Source organism: Phocoena phocoena, chromosome 8 (genome assembly GCF_963924675.1).
Source record: "Phocoena phocoena chromosome 8, mPhoPho1.1, whole genome shotgun sequence".
Taxonomy (NCBI): domain Eukaryota; kingdom Metazoa; phylum Chordata; class Mammalia; order Artiodactyla; family Phocoenidae; genus Phocoena; species Phocoena phocoena.
Genome location: NC_089226.1, coordinates 99361290 through 99374521, shown reverse-complemented (window position 1 = coordinate 99374521; position 13232 = coordinate 99361290). Strand labels below are relative to the sequence as shown.

The 13232-nt window shown below is 45.8% G+C and overlaps 1 protein-coding gene across 1 annotated transcript; it reads left to right on the top strand.

Annotated features, from left to right (window-relative positions):
* Positions 1-4765: 4765 nt before the first annotated feature.
* MRPL16 (mitochondrial ribosomal protein L16) lies at positions 4766-8674 on the top strand. Its single transcript, XM_065882656.1, has 4 exons — positions 4766-4918; positions 5276-5341; positions 7032-7180; positions 7998-8674. The coding sequence occupies exons 1-4, from the start codon at positions 4864-4866 to the stop codon at positions 8481-8483; spliced, it is 756 nt and encodes a 251-aa protein (XP_065738728.1). The 5' UTR covers positions 4766-4863; the 3' UTR covers positions 8484-8674.
* The last annotated feature ends 4558 nt before the right edge of the window (positions 8675-13232 follow it).

The window sequence follows — 13232 nt, the reverse complement described above, 5'->3', positions numbered from 1 at the left end:
AACAAACAGACAAAAACATATGAAACCAAAGAGATGAGAAAAAGTTCAGCATTGCTAGTTATTTTTTAAAATTTTTACTGTTAGTTATTGCAAACTAAGGAACTTCCCTGGTGGTCCAGTGGTTAAGACTCCGTGCTTCCAATGCAGGGACTGCGGGTTCGATCCCTGGTCTGGGAGTTAAGATCCCACATGTTGTTTGGCCAAAAAGATAAAAAATAAAAACAAAAAAGCAAACTAAGAATAACCAGATGTAAGTTAGATCACTAAGTAGAACTCAGAGAAGGCTATCAGAAATCAACTTTAGTTTACCCTTCTACTATTTATCCAAACCAACTCTGTAAAGCTGGGTTTTTTTTTGCATTTTCTCATTACTCTCTGATATTAAAAAAAAAAAGTTGTGTTGTCACTTCTAGCCACAGAAAACATATTGATTTCAGTAACTAAAATGTCCCAAACTGTGTAAAAATCAAAACTCTGAATTGCATTTGGAGGTAAAGCTGCTCCCTGCTCCCAGCTCAGCCCAACTCCAGATAGAAAGTGGTGAAAACAAAAATGGAGGCAAGGGAAGAGGTCTCTATTTCCTCACTTCTGCACATTTACCAAGCACTTAAGATCTTTTATGCCCCTGACCCCTCACCTCTGACCCCTTTGGGATGGCTTACCATCTTGGCACCTGTTATGAGTTGACTTGTATCCTCCTCTCCCCTGAAAAAAACATAAGTTGGAGTCCTAACCCCCAGCGCCTCAAAATGTGGCCTTATTTGGAGAAAGGATTTTTACTGAGGAAATCAAGTTACAGTGAGATAATTAAGGTGGGCCCTAATCCAATAAGACTAGCGTCCTCATAAAAAGGGGAAATTTGGACACATGACAGACAAACATAGAGGGAAAATGATATGAAGAGACACAGGGAGAAGACGGTCATCTACCAGCCAAGCAGAGATCCTTCCCCACATCCCTCAGAAGAAACCAACCCTGCTGACACCTTGATTTCACACTTCAAGACTCCAGAACTGAGGCAATAAAATTCTATTGTTTAAGCCACCCAGTCTGGGGTACTTTGTTACAGCACCCAACAGTACTGACTCGGGTCCGGGTATAGTTTAAAGTATACTCTTCCTCTTATGGTGCTTTATGGAGTCTTCAGAGGACACACACACACACACACACACCCTAACCCTAACTGCTGAGGACATCTCAGTTCCCTTGATGCAGGCAAATTCATCTCTGCTACACGGTTGGCTATTTGCATAGAATTCTTCTCACAGGCCCTGGACATCCACCATTACACCTCTTCCACCTTCTTTCTCCTTGTCTCTCCATGGGGTCCCGCTGGACAGGATATAAGAAAACCGTAAACCCACACACTGCACTGGGGTCTGCATCTGGTCCACAGTATATTCACACCTTTGACCTGCCATCAATAGTAATGTGGCTACTTCTCTCTACTCTGATGTCACAGGCTGCTTTGATCAGCCTCCAAACATAGACTTTCCCAAGCCTGTGTCAACACCAACCCCCTTCAAACTGCAGAGGCCTCATACCAAGCTCTCGGCGTGACCTTGAAGTGTCTCTCACTAGGCTTGATGGATCACCTCATCCCTAACCATTGGAGAGGGGAAGTGAAACTCACAGTATGTCAGCTCTGTCCAAAGAAATCTTTATTGTCATTGCCAGTTTCCACTTCCTTTCTTGATTTTTCCAGTGCTTTCTACAGGCTGAAGGAGAGTGGGTAGCTAAGAAGAGCAAAGCCACTTCCAACCAGCTCCTTTATAAGTCCAGCCTAGGAGGCCCAGCTCCTCACTTTGGAATACAGGGATTACCACATACCTTGTGCCCTCAGGCAAAACTAAGTCAGAAGCAATTCTGCTTTAAAACCCTGTTATAAACATAACACTGGATGTGGTTTTTCACCTTTCCTATTGGCAAAGCTCTAAAAGAACTTTCACATCCTTCCTCAGAAAGGGTGTATATAAACAGTCACGCTGATACATTGTTGGTGAAGGCCAGTTTCACGCAATTTGATGAGGTAAAATGATTTTAAATGAACATCCCTTTGATCCAGTGATTTTTCTTTGGAATTTGCTCAAAAGAAATACCAAAACAGTACCAAAATGGTATGTATAAGGATGTTTATTACAGCATGGTCTATAATAACAGACTTGTAAATAACTTGACAATAGGGAATCATTTATTATGGTGAAAAAATGCATAGAATACCATGGATCTAGTCCGTAAACGCCAAGACAAAAGCATGAACAGTAGTTGGCATTGTTCCCTCTTCTTGGCCAAACAATTAGGACTAGATCCATTCTTCGTGCCTGTTGACTTACTCCCTGAGAAATGCTGGAAATAGCTCTCCTGTAAAACTCTATTAAATCCCCAAGTTGGGACTGACTCTAATTTAGCTGGAAAGCTCTGGAATATGTGTAGACACATTCATTTTTCTCATGGCAGTAAGGTATGTATGTGTATGTGTGTGTGCCATTTAAGTCAACAACCGGACCTGGGACTGGGCTACAAGTTTCTGTTATCTCTGGATGTTTAAATAAGAAGATTAAAAACTGAGGTGTTAGATAATTTTTATACAGGTGGGAAAAATATACATCCCAGTGAGTGCTGGCCTGTATAGTCCAGAAACAATGCCTTGTACCTATACTCTACTTTTTAAATTTTCAAAGTGCTCATAGAGCACTGATTCCCAAACTTGACTGGGCATTAGAATCACCCGTGGGGCTAGTTCACAATAGGACTTCCTGAACCCCACCTTTAGAGATTCTTAGTAAGTGGGGACCAGATATTTACATTTTTTTTTTTTTTTTTTAAATGTATTTATTTATTTATTTATGGCTGTGTTGGGTCTTCGTTTCTGTGCATGGGCTTTCTCCAGTTGTGGCAAGCGGGGGCCACTCTTCATCGCGGTGCGCGGGCCTCTCACCATCGCGGCCTCTGTCGTTGCGGAGCACAGGCTCCAGACGCGCAGGCTCAGTAACTGTGGCCCACGGGCCCAGTCGCTCCGCGGCATGCGGGATCCTCCCAGACCAGGGCCCGAACCCGTGTCCCCTGCACCGGCAGGCAGACTCTCAACCACCGCGCCACCAGGGAAGCCCGGAGATATTTACATTTTTAACAGAGGCCTCAGGAAAGTCCAAAGACCAACTTTTGGGAGATGTTAGCAAATGCATTCCAATAAAAGTAAGTTCATCAATGTTCTTAATCCTACTTTGCATCATACGAGCTGTGTAGCAAATCGTTTAATCCCTGAACCTCAGTCTCCTACAAATAACAGCCATAGAACTGTCAGAAGAGAAGAGTAAACAAAGAGCTGTGAAAAATCGAAGGGAAAAACGATTTTCTGTGATCAGGGAAGACCTCAGGTCCATCCTTCGATTTTTCACAACCCTTTATTTAAACTTCTCATATCTCAACGTTAGCTATTTGTATTCTCATCATATCATCCCTACATAAATATAAGTTCATAAAGGATCACCGATTTTTCATATTTGTATCCTCCATTGTACTTAACACAACTCTTACAAAGAAAAATAGACATTACGGTAATCCTTAAATGTAGAATTGTGAGTTAATTTTTAGTTCTTTTAAAATAAGCAATGAGGTAGAAATTTTAGGGCACCAGAAGACTTAGAGACCAATCAAAGAGTGATTGTACTGCAGCTTTATTCTCCATCCAAACAATCTTATACAATATTCAGCTTGAGATTTTTAAATACCTGAGTACATTTGAATCTCCCACTTTCGGTGGAAGGGAGAGCGGAGCACAGAAGAGCTGCCCAGAATCGGACACGGGCTGAGGGGGCGGGGGCAGTTTAACCTTTTAAAATCGCTCTTGGGACAGAAATGATTGGCTGTAATAAAATTCACTAACTCTTTTGATACAGATTCAGTGTGCAAATAATCAAGAAGTACATAAAACTGTGGACAGGGAGAGTTCTTCCAGTAGCTTTGCGAGATTACAGGTTTTATTTGTTGCCATTTACGATATTAATCCTTGGAGAAAGACCACGCACAGATTTAGCATGATTTAAATACAATAGACATCAGCCTCAATTGGTAATCCCGTCGGTATCCTAGAAGCTTGGAAAAAGACACTCTCTCTTTCTAAATATTAAAAAGCATCATGCCCATAAAAATGATTTGCCCAACATTCTCCCAGAATAATTATACCTTTTTTCATTTTAACTTGATAGCGATTCATATTGTCCGTTCACTGGGGTCTGTGGAGTCACACCGACTGTGCTCAAATACTGATTGTACTGTTTTCCTGCTGTGTGACCCTAGGAAAGTTAAATCCTTTGACCTTCGAGCTGGAATCTGCAAAGTGGGGGTAATGACTTACTTATCGCATGGATTCGTTGGGAGGACTAGACGCAAGGATGAGGTACTCACCGCCCGACACAGTGCAAGAGCCCAGTAAATGTTAAGACAGTGATGGGTCCTTCGCCTTTTTCTAACGTCTTGCGGGAGAGAAGGGGGCTAGAGACGCGGCGTAACGTAGTGAATTGTAAGGAACCAACTTGCCATATGAACCCAGGCTTTCTCAGCATGGTACTTCGGGGAGAGAAGCCCCCGCCCCGCCGCCCTCATCTCCGGAGAGACTCCAGAAAGAACGCGGGGCGGGACCCGCACACACCAGGCCGGAACCCAGGTTCCGAGGCTCCAGTTTCTTCCGCTTCCACCCGCCCTCACTGCAGGGGGGACCGGCGCGAACGCAACTTCCGGCCCGACCAGGTGGGAGCCGGAGCCGGTTCCGGCGTGTCTCGAGAGTGCCGCGTTCCGTGCCCGCGTCGAAGTGTTCGCTGCGGTCGCCGTGGGGGAGCCCGACGCGACCGCACGCGCGTGACCATGTGGCGGCTGCTGGCTCGCGCCCGCGCGCCCGTCCTGCGGGCGCCTTTGTTAGGTCAGAAGTCCCCTGATCCCTCCAGGCCTTGCCTCTCTCCACACCCCTCCCCCGCATCGGGTGTCTCGCACAGTCCCAAGACTCTGCGCACGGTTGCGGAAGCACGGGGAAGGGGCTGCCCTTTGTTGCCGCCCCTCCCGCCGTAAGATTCGTGCAAAAGGGTCAACAGCGTTCGTGTAACCTGGGGATCGGTGCCCAGAGTCCCCGGCTTGTCCTTTGGGGGCGGGGGGCAGTGCCTGTGAGCCCCTTTAGTGGAACCCACGTCCCAAACCCACGGGACACCTCTGTCGGGAGCATATTTGGCCCAGAGTGTACCAAGCCCTGGCCTTCGTCGTTTAACTTGATCTGTCTTTGTAGATTCTTGGGCAGCGCCGCCCGCCAGCGCTGGCCTAAAGACGCTGCTTCCGGTGCCCACTTTTGAAGGTGAGAGCTTATCCGTTTTCCTGTTTGTAAGCCTTTGCTGTGATGGAAGCCAGCAGAGGATAGGTAAAGAGCAGGCGTGTTCTTGTGCCCCCTATCCCCATTCACCCATTCAGTAATTATGTATTGAAGACATACTGTATGCCAGGCAGTGTTCTAAACGCTAGAGAGAAGTCGAAGAACAAGAGACTCAAAAAGGCTCCTGCTTTTAGGGAGCCAACCTGTCATGGGATATCTCCCATATGGCCTACCACTGGTGCGTGGCCCACAGCTGCCCACTCAGCTAAACCTGACTGGCCTCAATTGAGACTTCTGATGTTTTCTCCAAATGAGGTTACACATGTGCAGTCAGTAACAATATTACGTGAAAAGCATTAATTTGTTAATATAAACAATTAAGGTAAGCCACAATTTGGTATCTCTAACTTACCTTTTTTTTTTTTTAATATATTGGAAATCTCAAAAAAAATGAAAGCGGCCTTGACCTCTGAGGGCTTTATCTTCTACACATAATTGTGAAACTACTACATGCACTGGAGTACATATGGCCGTGGAGGCAAGAGAAAGCATTACTAAGTTTCTGTGTAGCTACATATAGAAATGGCAGGGGGCAGTTTCTGTAGCCCTTAAAGTCTCCTGTTTTATATTGGACTCCATCACAGAGCCATGCTTGTTTTACTATAGAAATACTTTAGATGACTTACAAGTTAATTTTTTTTTTCCATATTGTCAAAACGTCAGACATGATAAAGACGTAGCATGTCTGGCCCGTCACCCAGCAACCACATTGTAGTACGGGCCTCAGCATGAAAAGCCCCTGTATATATAAAGGAAACAGCACTGACCAAAGGAGTACTAGGTTGTAAGTTTCCCAACCAGAATGTGGCAGAGCAGGAGAACTTAGGTATTTTGATGTACAATATAGTATCCTTTCCACTGCCTCTTTTCAGAGAGGCAGTGTGGTATTTTTTCTTAAGTGACATAGTGTCTAGCTTTTCTGTTTTGACTGGATGACCCGAACCAAATTATAAAATGTCACTAGGCCTGAAGTTCCTCTTCTATAAAATGGATGAAAAATACCACCCGCCGAATGTTCTGTTTCTTGATGTAGATGTTATGTGGGTATGTCTGTGTGTTCACTTTGTGGTAATTCACATTTTTTTATGGGGCCCTTTGATACACGTGTGTTAAACTTTTAAAGGTTTAAAGATATTAAAAAGGAAGCCCTAAAAGATACCAAGGCTATCAAGTTGTTTTAAAGATTAAATGAGATAATGCATGTAAAGCATTCAGCTCAATTCCAGCACTTAGTAAACATTCACACACACACACACACACACACAAATGTTACCTAGTGTTATTTTGTGACACTCTCATATCTTTGTACCTTCTCTAACAGTCCCTTTTTCAGTGTTAGGTACAGAGTAGGCATTTTAAAAAAGCATTTTGGTTTGAAGGTTAAAACTCTGCTCTCTTAAAAGGTTCAAAAACATTTGCATCAGCCACTGTCGTAATCAGAAGATTCCAGTGTCCGTGAAAAGCATCCACAAGATAAACCTCACACACTTTTGGAATTGTTGTTGAGTGGTAACTTTAAGACTCTGACCTGATTGTTATAAATCTTTCTAGGAAGAAAATGAATCCTTTGAGATGTGTGGTTTGACTTACTCTTGGTTGTCTGTGCTCCTTTTAGATGTTTCCATTCCTGAAAAGCCCAAGCTTAGGTTTGTTGAAAGGGTACCACTTGTGCCAAAAGTGAGAAGAGAGCCTAAAAACCTGAGTGACATAAGGGGACCTTCCACTGAAGCCACTGAGTTCACTGAAGGCAGTTTTGCGATCTTGGTGAGTCCAGCGTCAAGCGGCTATAGGACGGAAGCCAGGGATTAAAATAGACTCCTTGAGTTCATTCTCGTCTCTTCCTCCCCAGGTTTTACTAGAACTGCCACTAGTTGCTCTTTAAACTGATGAGCAGGACCCAGTAAGCATTAAGTCATAAATGTTTTTTGTTTTACGTAGAGTGAAAATAATGGAAAAGCAGAAGGAAGAGGGTACCTAATTTACCCCATAGTTAGACCATGAGATTTTCTCAAGCCTCTGGTCAAAATAAAACTATCCATGTTTTAGTACATGGGACAGATGTTTCCTTACTCATCAAGTAGCTTCCGTGAAGACTTGACGTCAGTACCCACACAAATGGCTATGGACAAGGATTTAGTTGCCATCAGGCAGCCAGAGTGACGTTTTAACGTCCGATTCCCACAGCCTGCACGATCAGCCCCTGCCAGCCTCTCAGAACGCAGTCTGTTCCCCATTCCTCTCTCTACTCCGGCCACACTGTCTTCTGCCCAGACTCACCAAGCCACTTGCTGCGCCAGAGCCTTCGCATGTGCCATTCCTAACACTCATCTGTTTCCCCTTGGCTGGTTCGTTCCATTCTGGCCTCAGCTATAAAGGTCACCTCCTCCAAGAGGTCTTCCCTGGCTATCCATTGAAGCGGGTCCACCCTTGTTCCCGTTTATTAGTGTACCCTAGGCTTTTCCTCCATGGTACTTACTAGAACTTATATTTGAAGCCACAGTTACCATAAAAGAAGAGACACAATAGATCCCACGAAGGCTATCTAAATCCCCATGTTTCTGATTCTTCCATTTCCTTTTAGGCACTGGGTGGCGGTTACCTCCATTGGGGGCATTTTGAAATGATGCGCCTGACAATCAACCGCTCTATGGACGCCAAGAACATGTTCGCCTTATGGCGAGTACCAGCCCCTTCCAAGCCCATCACCCGCAAGAGTATGGGACAGCGCATGGGGGGCGGCAAAGGCGCCATCGACCACTACGTGACCCCTGTGAAGGCTGGCCGCCTCATAGTAGAGATGGGCGGGCGTTGCGAATTCCAAGAGGTACGGGGTTTCCTCAACCAGGTTGCCCACAAGTTGCCCTTCCCCGCGAAGGCCGTGAGCCGTGAGACTCTAGAGAAGATGTGGAAAGATCAAGAAGAACGAGAACGGAACAACCAAAACCCCTGGACCTTTGAGCGCATTGTCACCGCCAACATGCTGGGGTTACGGAAAGTGCTGAGCCCCTACGACCTGACCCATAAGGGGCGATACTGGGGCAAGTTCTACATGCCTGAGCGTGTGTAGTGAGGATTGTAAGCAGGAAACGGACACAGGCTGTTTATTCCCCTCAGCCAGTCCTTCAAGTTTTTGGGTAGCTCTGATGTCATGACCACGGAGCAGCATATGAGTAGATGCTTTCTGAAAAGCTGTGCGTCACCTGTCAGGTTTTTTAAGTGCATTATATTTATATTAAATAAAGTTTGCGCATCACCTCACGATGACATAACTTCTCACTGGTCACCAATTCCCTCAAGTGATTAAGAACCAGGCCTGACTGACTGTTAGGAGCTCTGATTCTCCCCGGCTATAAGATAAATGTCTTCAAGGCTGAAGCAAACGTTTGCATCTCCCACCTCTGATTCAAGTCAGACTTAATGTCTGTACTGCCTTTTTTATGTACACACTTAAGGAGCTAGTTTCTATGACATTTTACTAGTCACAGAAGTTTTTGGAAAAGCAAAGAAAACAACAGTACATGGGTTAATTGATTCAACGTATTTATTTATGCCCAGCTACCCATCTTCTCTCAATCTTAGAAGGGGGGATGTTGGACAATACGGCAACAGACACACCCTTGCCTTTTACCAAAAGGAACTGATAGAAACAAAACCTGAATTGTGTGGTCTTTCCTAGGCCTGAAACCCTCTGGGGATGGGGGGTATTTGCCTCTATATCTGTGTCCCTACAGGTCCTAGCACAGTGCAGGGTGCCACACAGCACTCAAATCTTACTGTTGAATGAACAAGGGCCCTGGGTGATTCAAACCCCATGGTTCCAGCTCCCCGTTTGCCTTTAACAAAATTCATCTATTTCTTCAGAGCTAGCCAGCAATGGTTTCTATCCTGTATTCAAACGAAAGGAAATACAGATTGATAGGAAACATATTAAACCATTTGCTTTGAAAGTGGGCAGAAAACAGCACACTGACTAAAATGTCCATTTTTTAAATCCCACTTTCTTAAAAAGTAAGACCTCCGGCAAAGAAAATAATTTACCTTCAAAAGTACAAATTTAAGCAGTTGTGTGGTCCTTGAGAATTGTATACCGTGATTTCTAACATATTTTTAGTGAAACTCTTGTACTATAACTAACCACTAAATTACACTAGAACACACCTGAACCTTGTGGAACAGTTTCTTGTACACAAGTTGCCGGCCAGCAAAGCCAGTTTCAGCTGGCAACGTGAATCAGTGAGAAGGGGTGTGAGTGACAGCCTCGTTTTTCTGACCTAACTTTGTCACCTCTTCTTTGTCAGGGTTCACAGAGCATGGTATTTGTGACTGTTGGGTGTTCAATCACAGCATAACGTGTTTCTTTTTGGGTCCCCGTTTAATTACTGAACCACAATCCTGGGGCCAGCCGTCTCTGCAAAGTAAGAGGCCGTTGACAGAACTCTTATCACCACCTCCCGTAAAAAAAGGACTTTAAAGGGTATGTTGTGCAAGTGGGGCCTGCTGTGCTTCTGCGTGGGTGGATCGACCATTCCCAGGCATTTCTATGACACAGACCATTTCCCACTGATGCCTTAAAGCGTTTAAGAGGCAAGCCCAAGGACTCGGCCATAGCAGAGATCAGAGCTTAATTTCAGATAAAGTCAACAGATTCTGGAGCAGCTATAAGCGGCAGGCATTGTGCTAAGCACTGGGGACACAGCAGCGAGGGAGACGTGCCTGGGGCCTATTGCTAGACAATCACCCCGGAGAACGTTGGACCCTGAAGAAGGAAGGAGACAGAGGGTCGGTCAAAGGTGAGACCTAGAACTGGAAGAGCAGAAGTAACAAGTGCCCTGGTCCTGCTCCCGGCAGTTAAAATCAGATCCTGATGAGCGGGTGTGCTTCAGCCATCACGTCAGCGTGGGCTCTGGCTCCAAGTTTATTTCCTAAACAGGTAGCTATGCTTTCTGCTCTACCCTGCAGTCTCCTCCTTTAACCATCCTCCCAACCTGCTACACAGTGCTGTACTCCCTGTTCCTTCACCCCTGCCTGCCACCCAAGTCCATATTTTTGTAAATCTCCTTTTGCGTAACTTCTAACTGGTAGGTGGTTGAGGTCCTATGTCCTAAGAGGTTTCATAATGGAAAGAAGAGCTTTGGAGGAATCTGCGGCGGAGCAGGGATGGCACCACAGAGGTGGAAGGAGAATTGAAAATGCCAGGTGAGGATCCATCTGTGAGGACTGAAGGGGATAACAAAAACGGAGGGAAAAAAATCATAGATTATACAGCAAAACGTGTGGGGCTAGGATCACCAAGCCTGTCTACAGGGGTAAGGGACTACTCGCAAGGCTGCAAAAACCTGTCCTAACCTCATAAGGGGAAATTTTTATTGATATTTACTTTGGGCTCCCTGTGTGGCCCTCTTCCAAAGAGTTCAGGGTGCTTTTAATGCAATAACGAATTCTTTCTCCTCTGCCGTTCCCACATGCCAATGCCCAGATTTCACTACAGGAAATCAACACCCTCACGCAAAGCATTCTGAACAAAACACTCTGCTACCAGACCTGCGTACGGGACAGACTGCCACCTTCTGTCTCCCCATCTACCTATTCCCTACCAACTCCCTCTTCACACATTTTTCTTGGTTTTCTCCAACCTTCATTCCAGCCCCCAGTCCCACACAGATTAAGGCACCTGGTGACAACCAAAGCCCTCAGGATACAAGCGTCTTGAGCGAAAACAGGCCTGACCCTCCCCACAGATGGCTCACCTGTTTTGTGTTTTTTTCAGGCAAATATGCCCCCAATAGTAGAAGCTAAGATGATCGCAAGGATGACACAGCAGATCATGATCATGACCTTCTTCTGCTCATCCAGACAAGAAAAGAAAAGCACGTGAGAAACAGTGTCACTGCAGAGAGGGTTCCAGAGGAAGGGAGACGAGGGTGGGTCTGGGCATGGAAGCAGATGTGAAGGTAAAGGGAGATGGATCTGGCTTCTAGAACCCAGGGTACTAAGGGAAATGTTACTTCTCGGCGAGAGATGCAAACATCAGATCAACAGCAAGCTCAGAGGATGTTTCGTATGTTGTTCTGCCTTCCAGCTGCCAGCATATCAGATTTACGCCACTTCCCCCCAGAGCCAGATACTCTCAGTGAGTCAGCTGAAGTCTTTTGCAGGGCGGGGGTGGTGGGGGGGGTGGGGGGGGGTGGGGATTCCCTTGAAATCTAGGACTCAAAAGACAGTTACGCCGCACTCTGTGAGAGTTAAACCATTTTCAAAAATTAGAACTTTTGATCCATCTGATGTAGCACATGGTTAAAAAAAATGTTAACCCCTTTCCGAAACCTAAACAAAAGTCACCACATGGTGGCAGCCACCAAGTGTTTTACAGGGACATCGAGCCAGAACTGTTTCACAATCAAATAAATTCATTTATTTTTAAATTAGCAATAAAATAATCAAGTTTACATTTAAAAAAAAGTACAAAGAAAGAACAAAAATCCCTTCATTTGTGTTCTGAACTATAAGCCCAGGCCTCAATCCCAGGAGAGCAAAGATCTATCTGTGATTGAAGCTTGTCTGCCCTCGTTGCCGGAGCCAGGCCTGTTGGACATCACAGCCATAGGCAAGAGGGCGGCCCCTTGGCTCTGTCCAAGTGCTGGGCAATGATCAGGAGTAATCATTCCTTTGCAGAGGAAGCCAATGGACCATGCCTGGGTTAGGGTGCCCACCCTGTCCTAGAAGGCATTGAAGTCAAAGGTGAAATAGCAATCCGGGAGGCTGGCAGAGACCAGCAGGGGATCTAAGGGGCTCACACTGGCTCAGCACGGTCACTACACTTAAACATTTCCCGGCTTTTCTTTGCTCCATGACAAGTGGGGGCGACAAAGCATCTATGAAGCTCATTAATCTGGGAGCAGGAACAGCTGCTGAGTAGACCCCAGCCTCCCCGAGCTGACTCCGCCCTGGAGACAGGACGTCCCAAAGGTCACATGAACGGTACCAGATTGCTGTGGGACGTTCTCAGGACAAGCCTGGCCCAGGCAGCAAGTGGGGAGAGGTGTCGAGCTCGTCCCACCTTCTGTCTGCTAAAAACCTAATGGGGATCAAGTTAGTCCTCGCCCCAACCATCTGTGATTCTCTGAGCGCTTGTGCAGAAAACAGCAGGTTTCCCGATGATGTGGGAAGATCACATTTCTACTGTGATTCATTTGCAGGTAAGCAAATGTCTCTTACCTAATTTTTAGCCTAGCTCAAGTTATTTTTTTGAGGTTATAATAACCTCATTTCCAGTTTCCTACTTCCTGAGAGACACATACATATATGTACATACATCTCACACACACGATTATAAAAATACACTTGGAACACGTGAAATGACTGAATACTCATACTCGCCCCAGCCTGAAACATTCCCAGAGCCTGAGACTCAAGCACCTCATCCCTGGCCTAATTTTAGTGCCTGGTTATTCTGGGCCTCAAGGCAATGGCTTCACAAAGCATCATTCTAACAGTAAACAGCCAGTTCCCAAGACTGAGACACGGAAACAGTTACTCCATATACCCCAGCCTCTACAGACGGTAACCGCAGACGACTGCCTCGTGGCAGCGCCTCCTTGAGTCAACATGCGGGAGTAGAACATAGACAGAGATCGAGTTGGCCATGGAGCGGAACACACTAAGAGCTTAATTTGAGGCTGAATTTCAAACAAGAAGTCAGCTTCCAAGACCAGAACGACCTCTGCCAGTCCCTCCTACTTTCAGGACAGGGAGGACGAGCCACGAGGACTGGGATCCTGCCAGGTAGAAGACGCAGGTCCAAGCCTTACTGTTGCCC

Excerpts from the sequence above, each read along its gene's own strand:
- MRPL16 (XM_065882656.1), top strand. The coding sequence starts at position 4,864 with ATGTGGCGGCTGCTGGCTCGCGCCCGCGCGCCCGTCCTGCGGGCGCCT. Across the intron at positions 4,919-5,275 it reads CCTGCGGGCGCCTTTGTTAG|ATTCTTGGGCAGCGCCGCCC; the intron begins GTCAGAAGTCCC and ends CTGTCTTTGTAG. Across the intron at positions 5,342-7,031 it reads TCCGGTGCCCACTTTTGAAG|ATGTTTCCATTCCTGAAAAG; the intron begins GTGAGAGCTTAT and ends TGCTCCTTTTAG.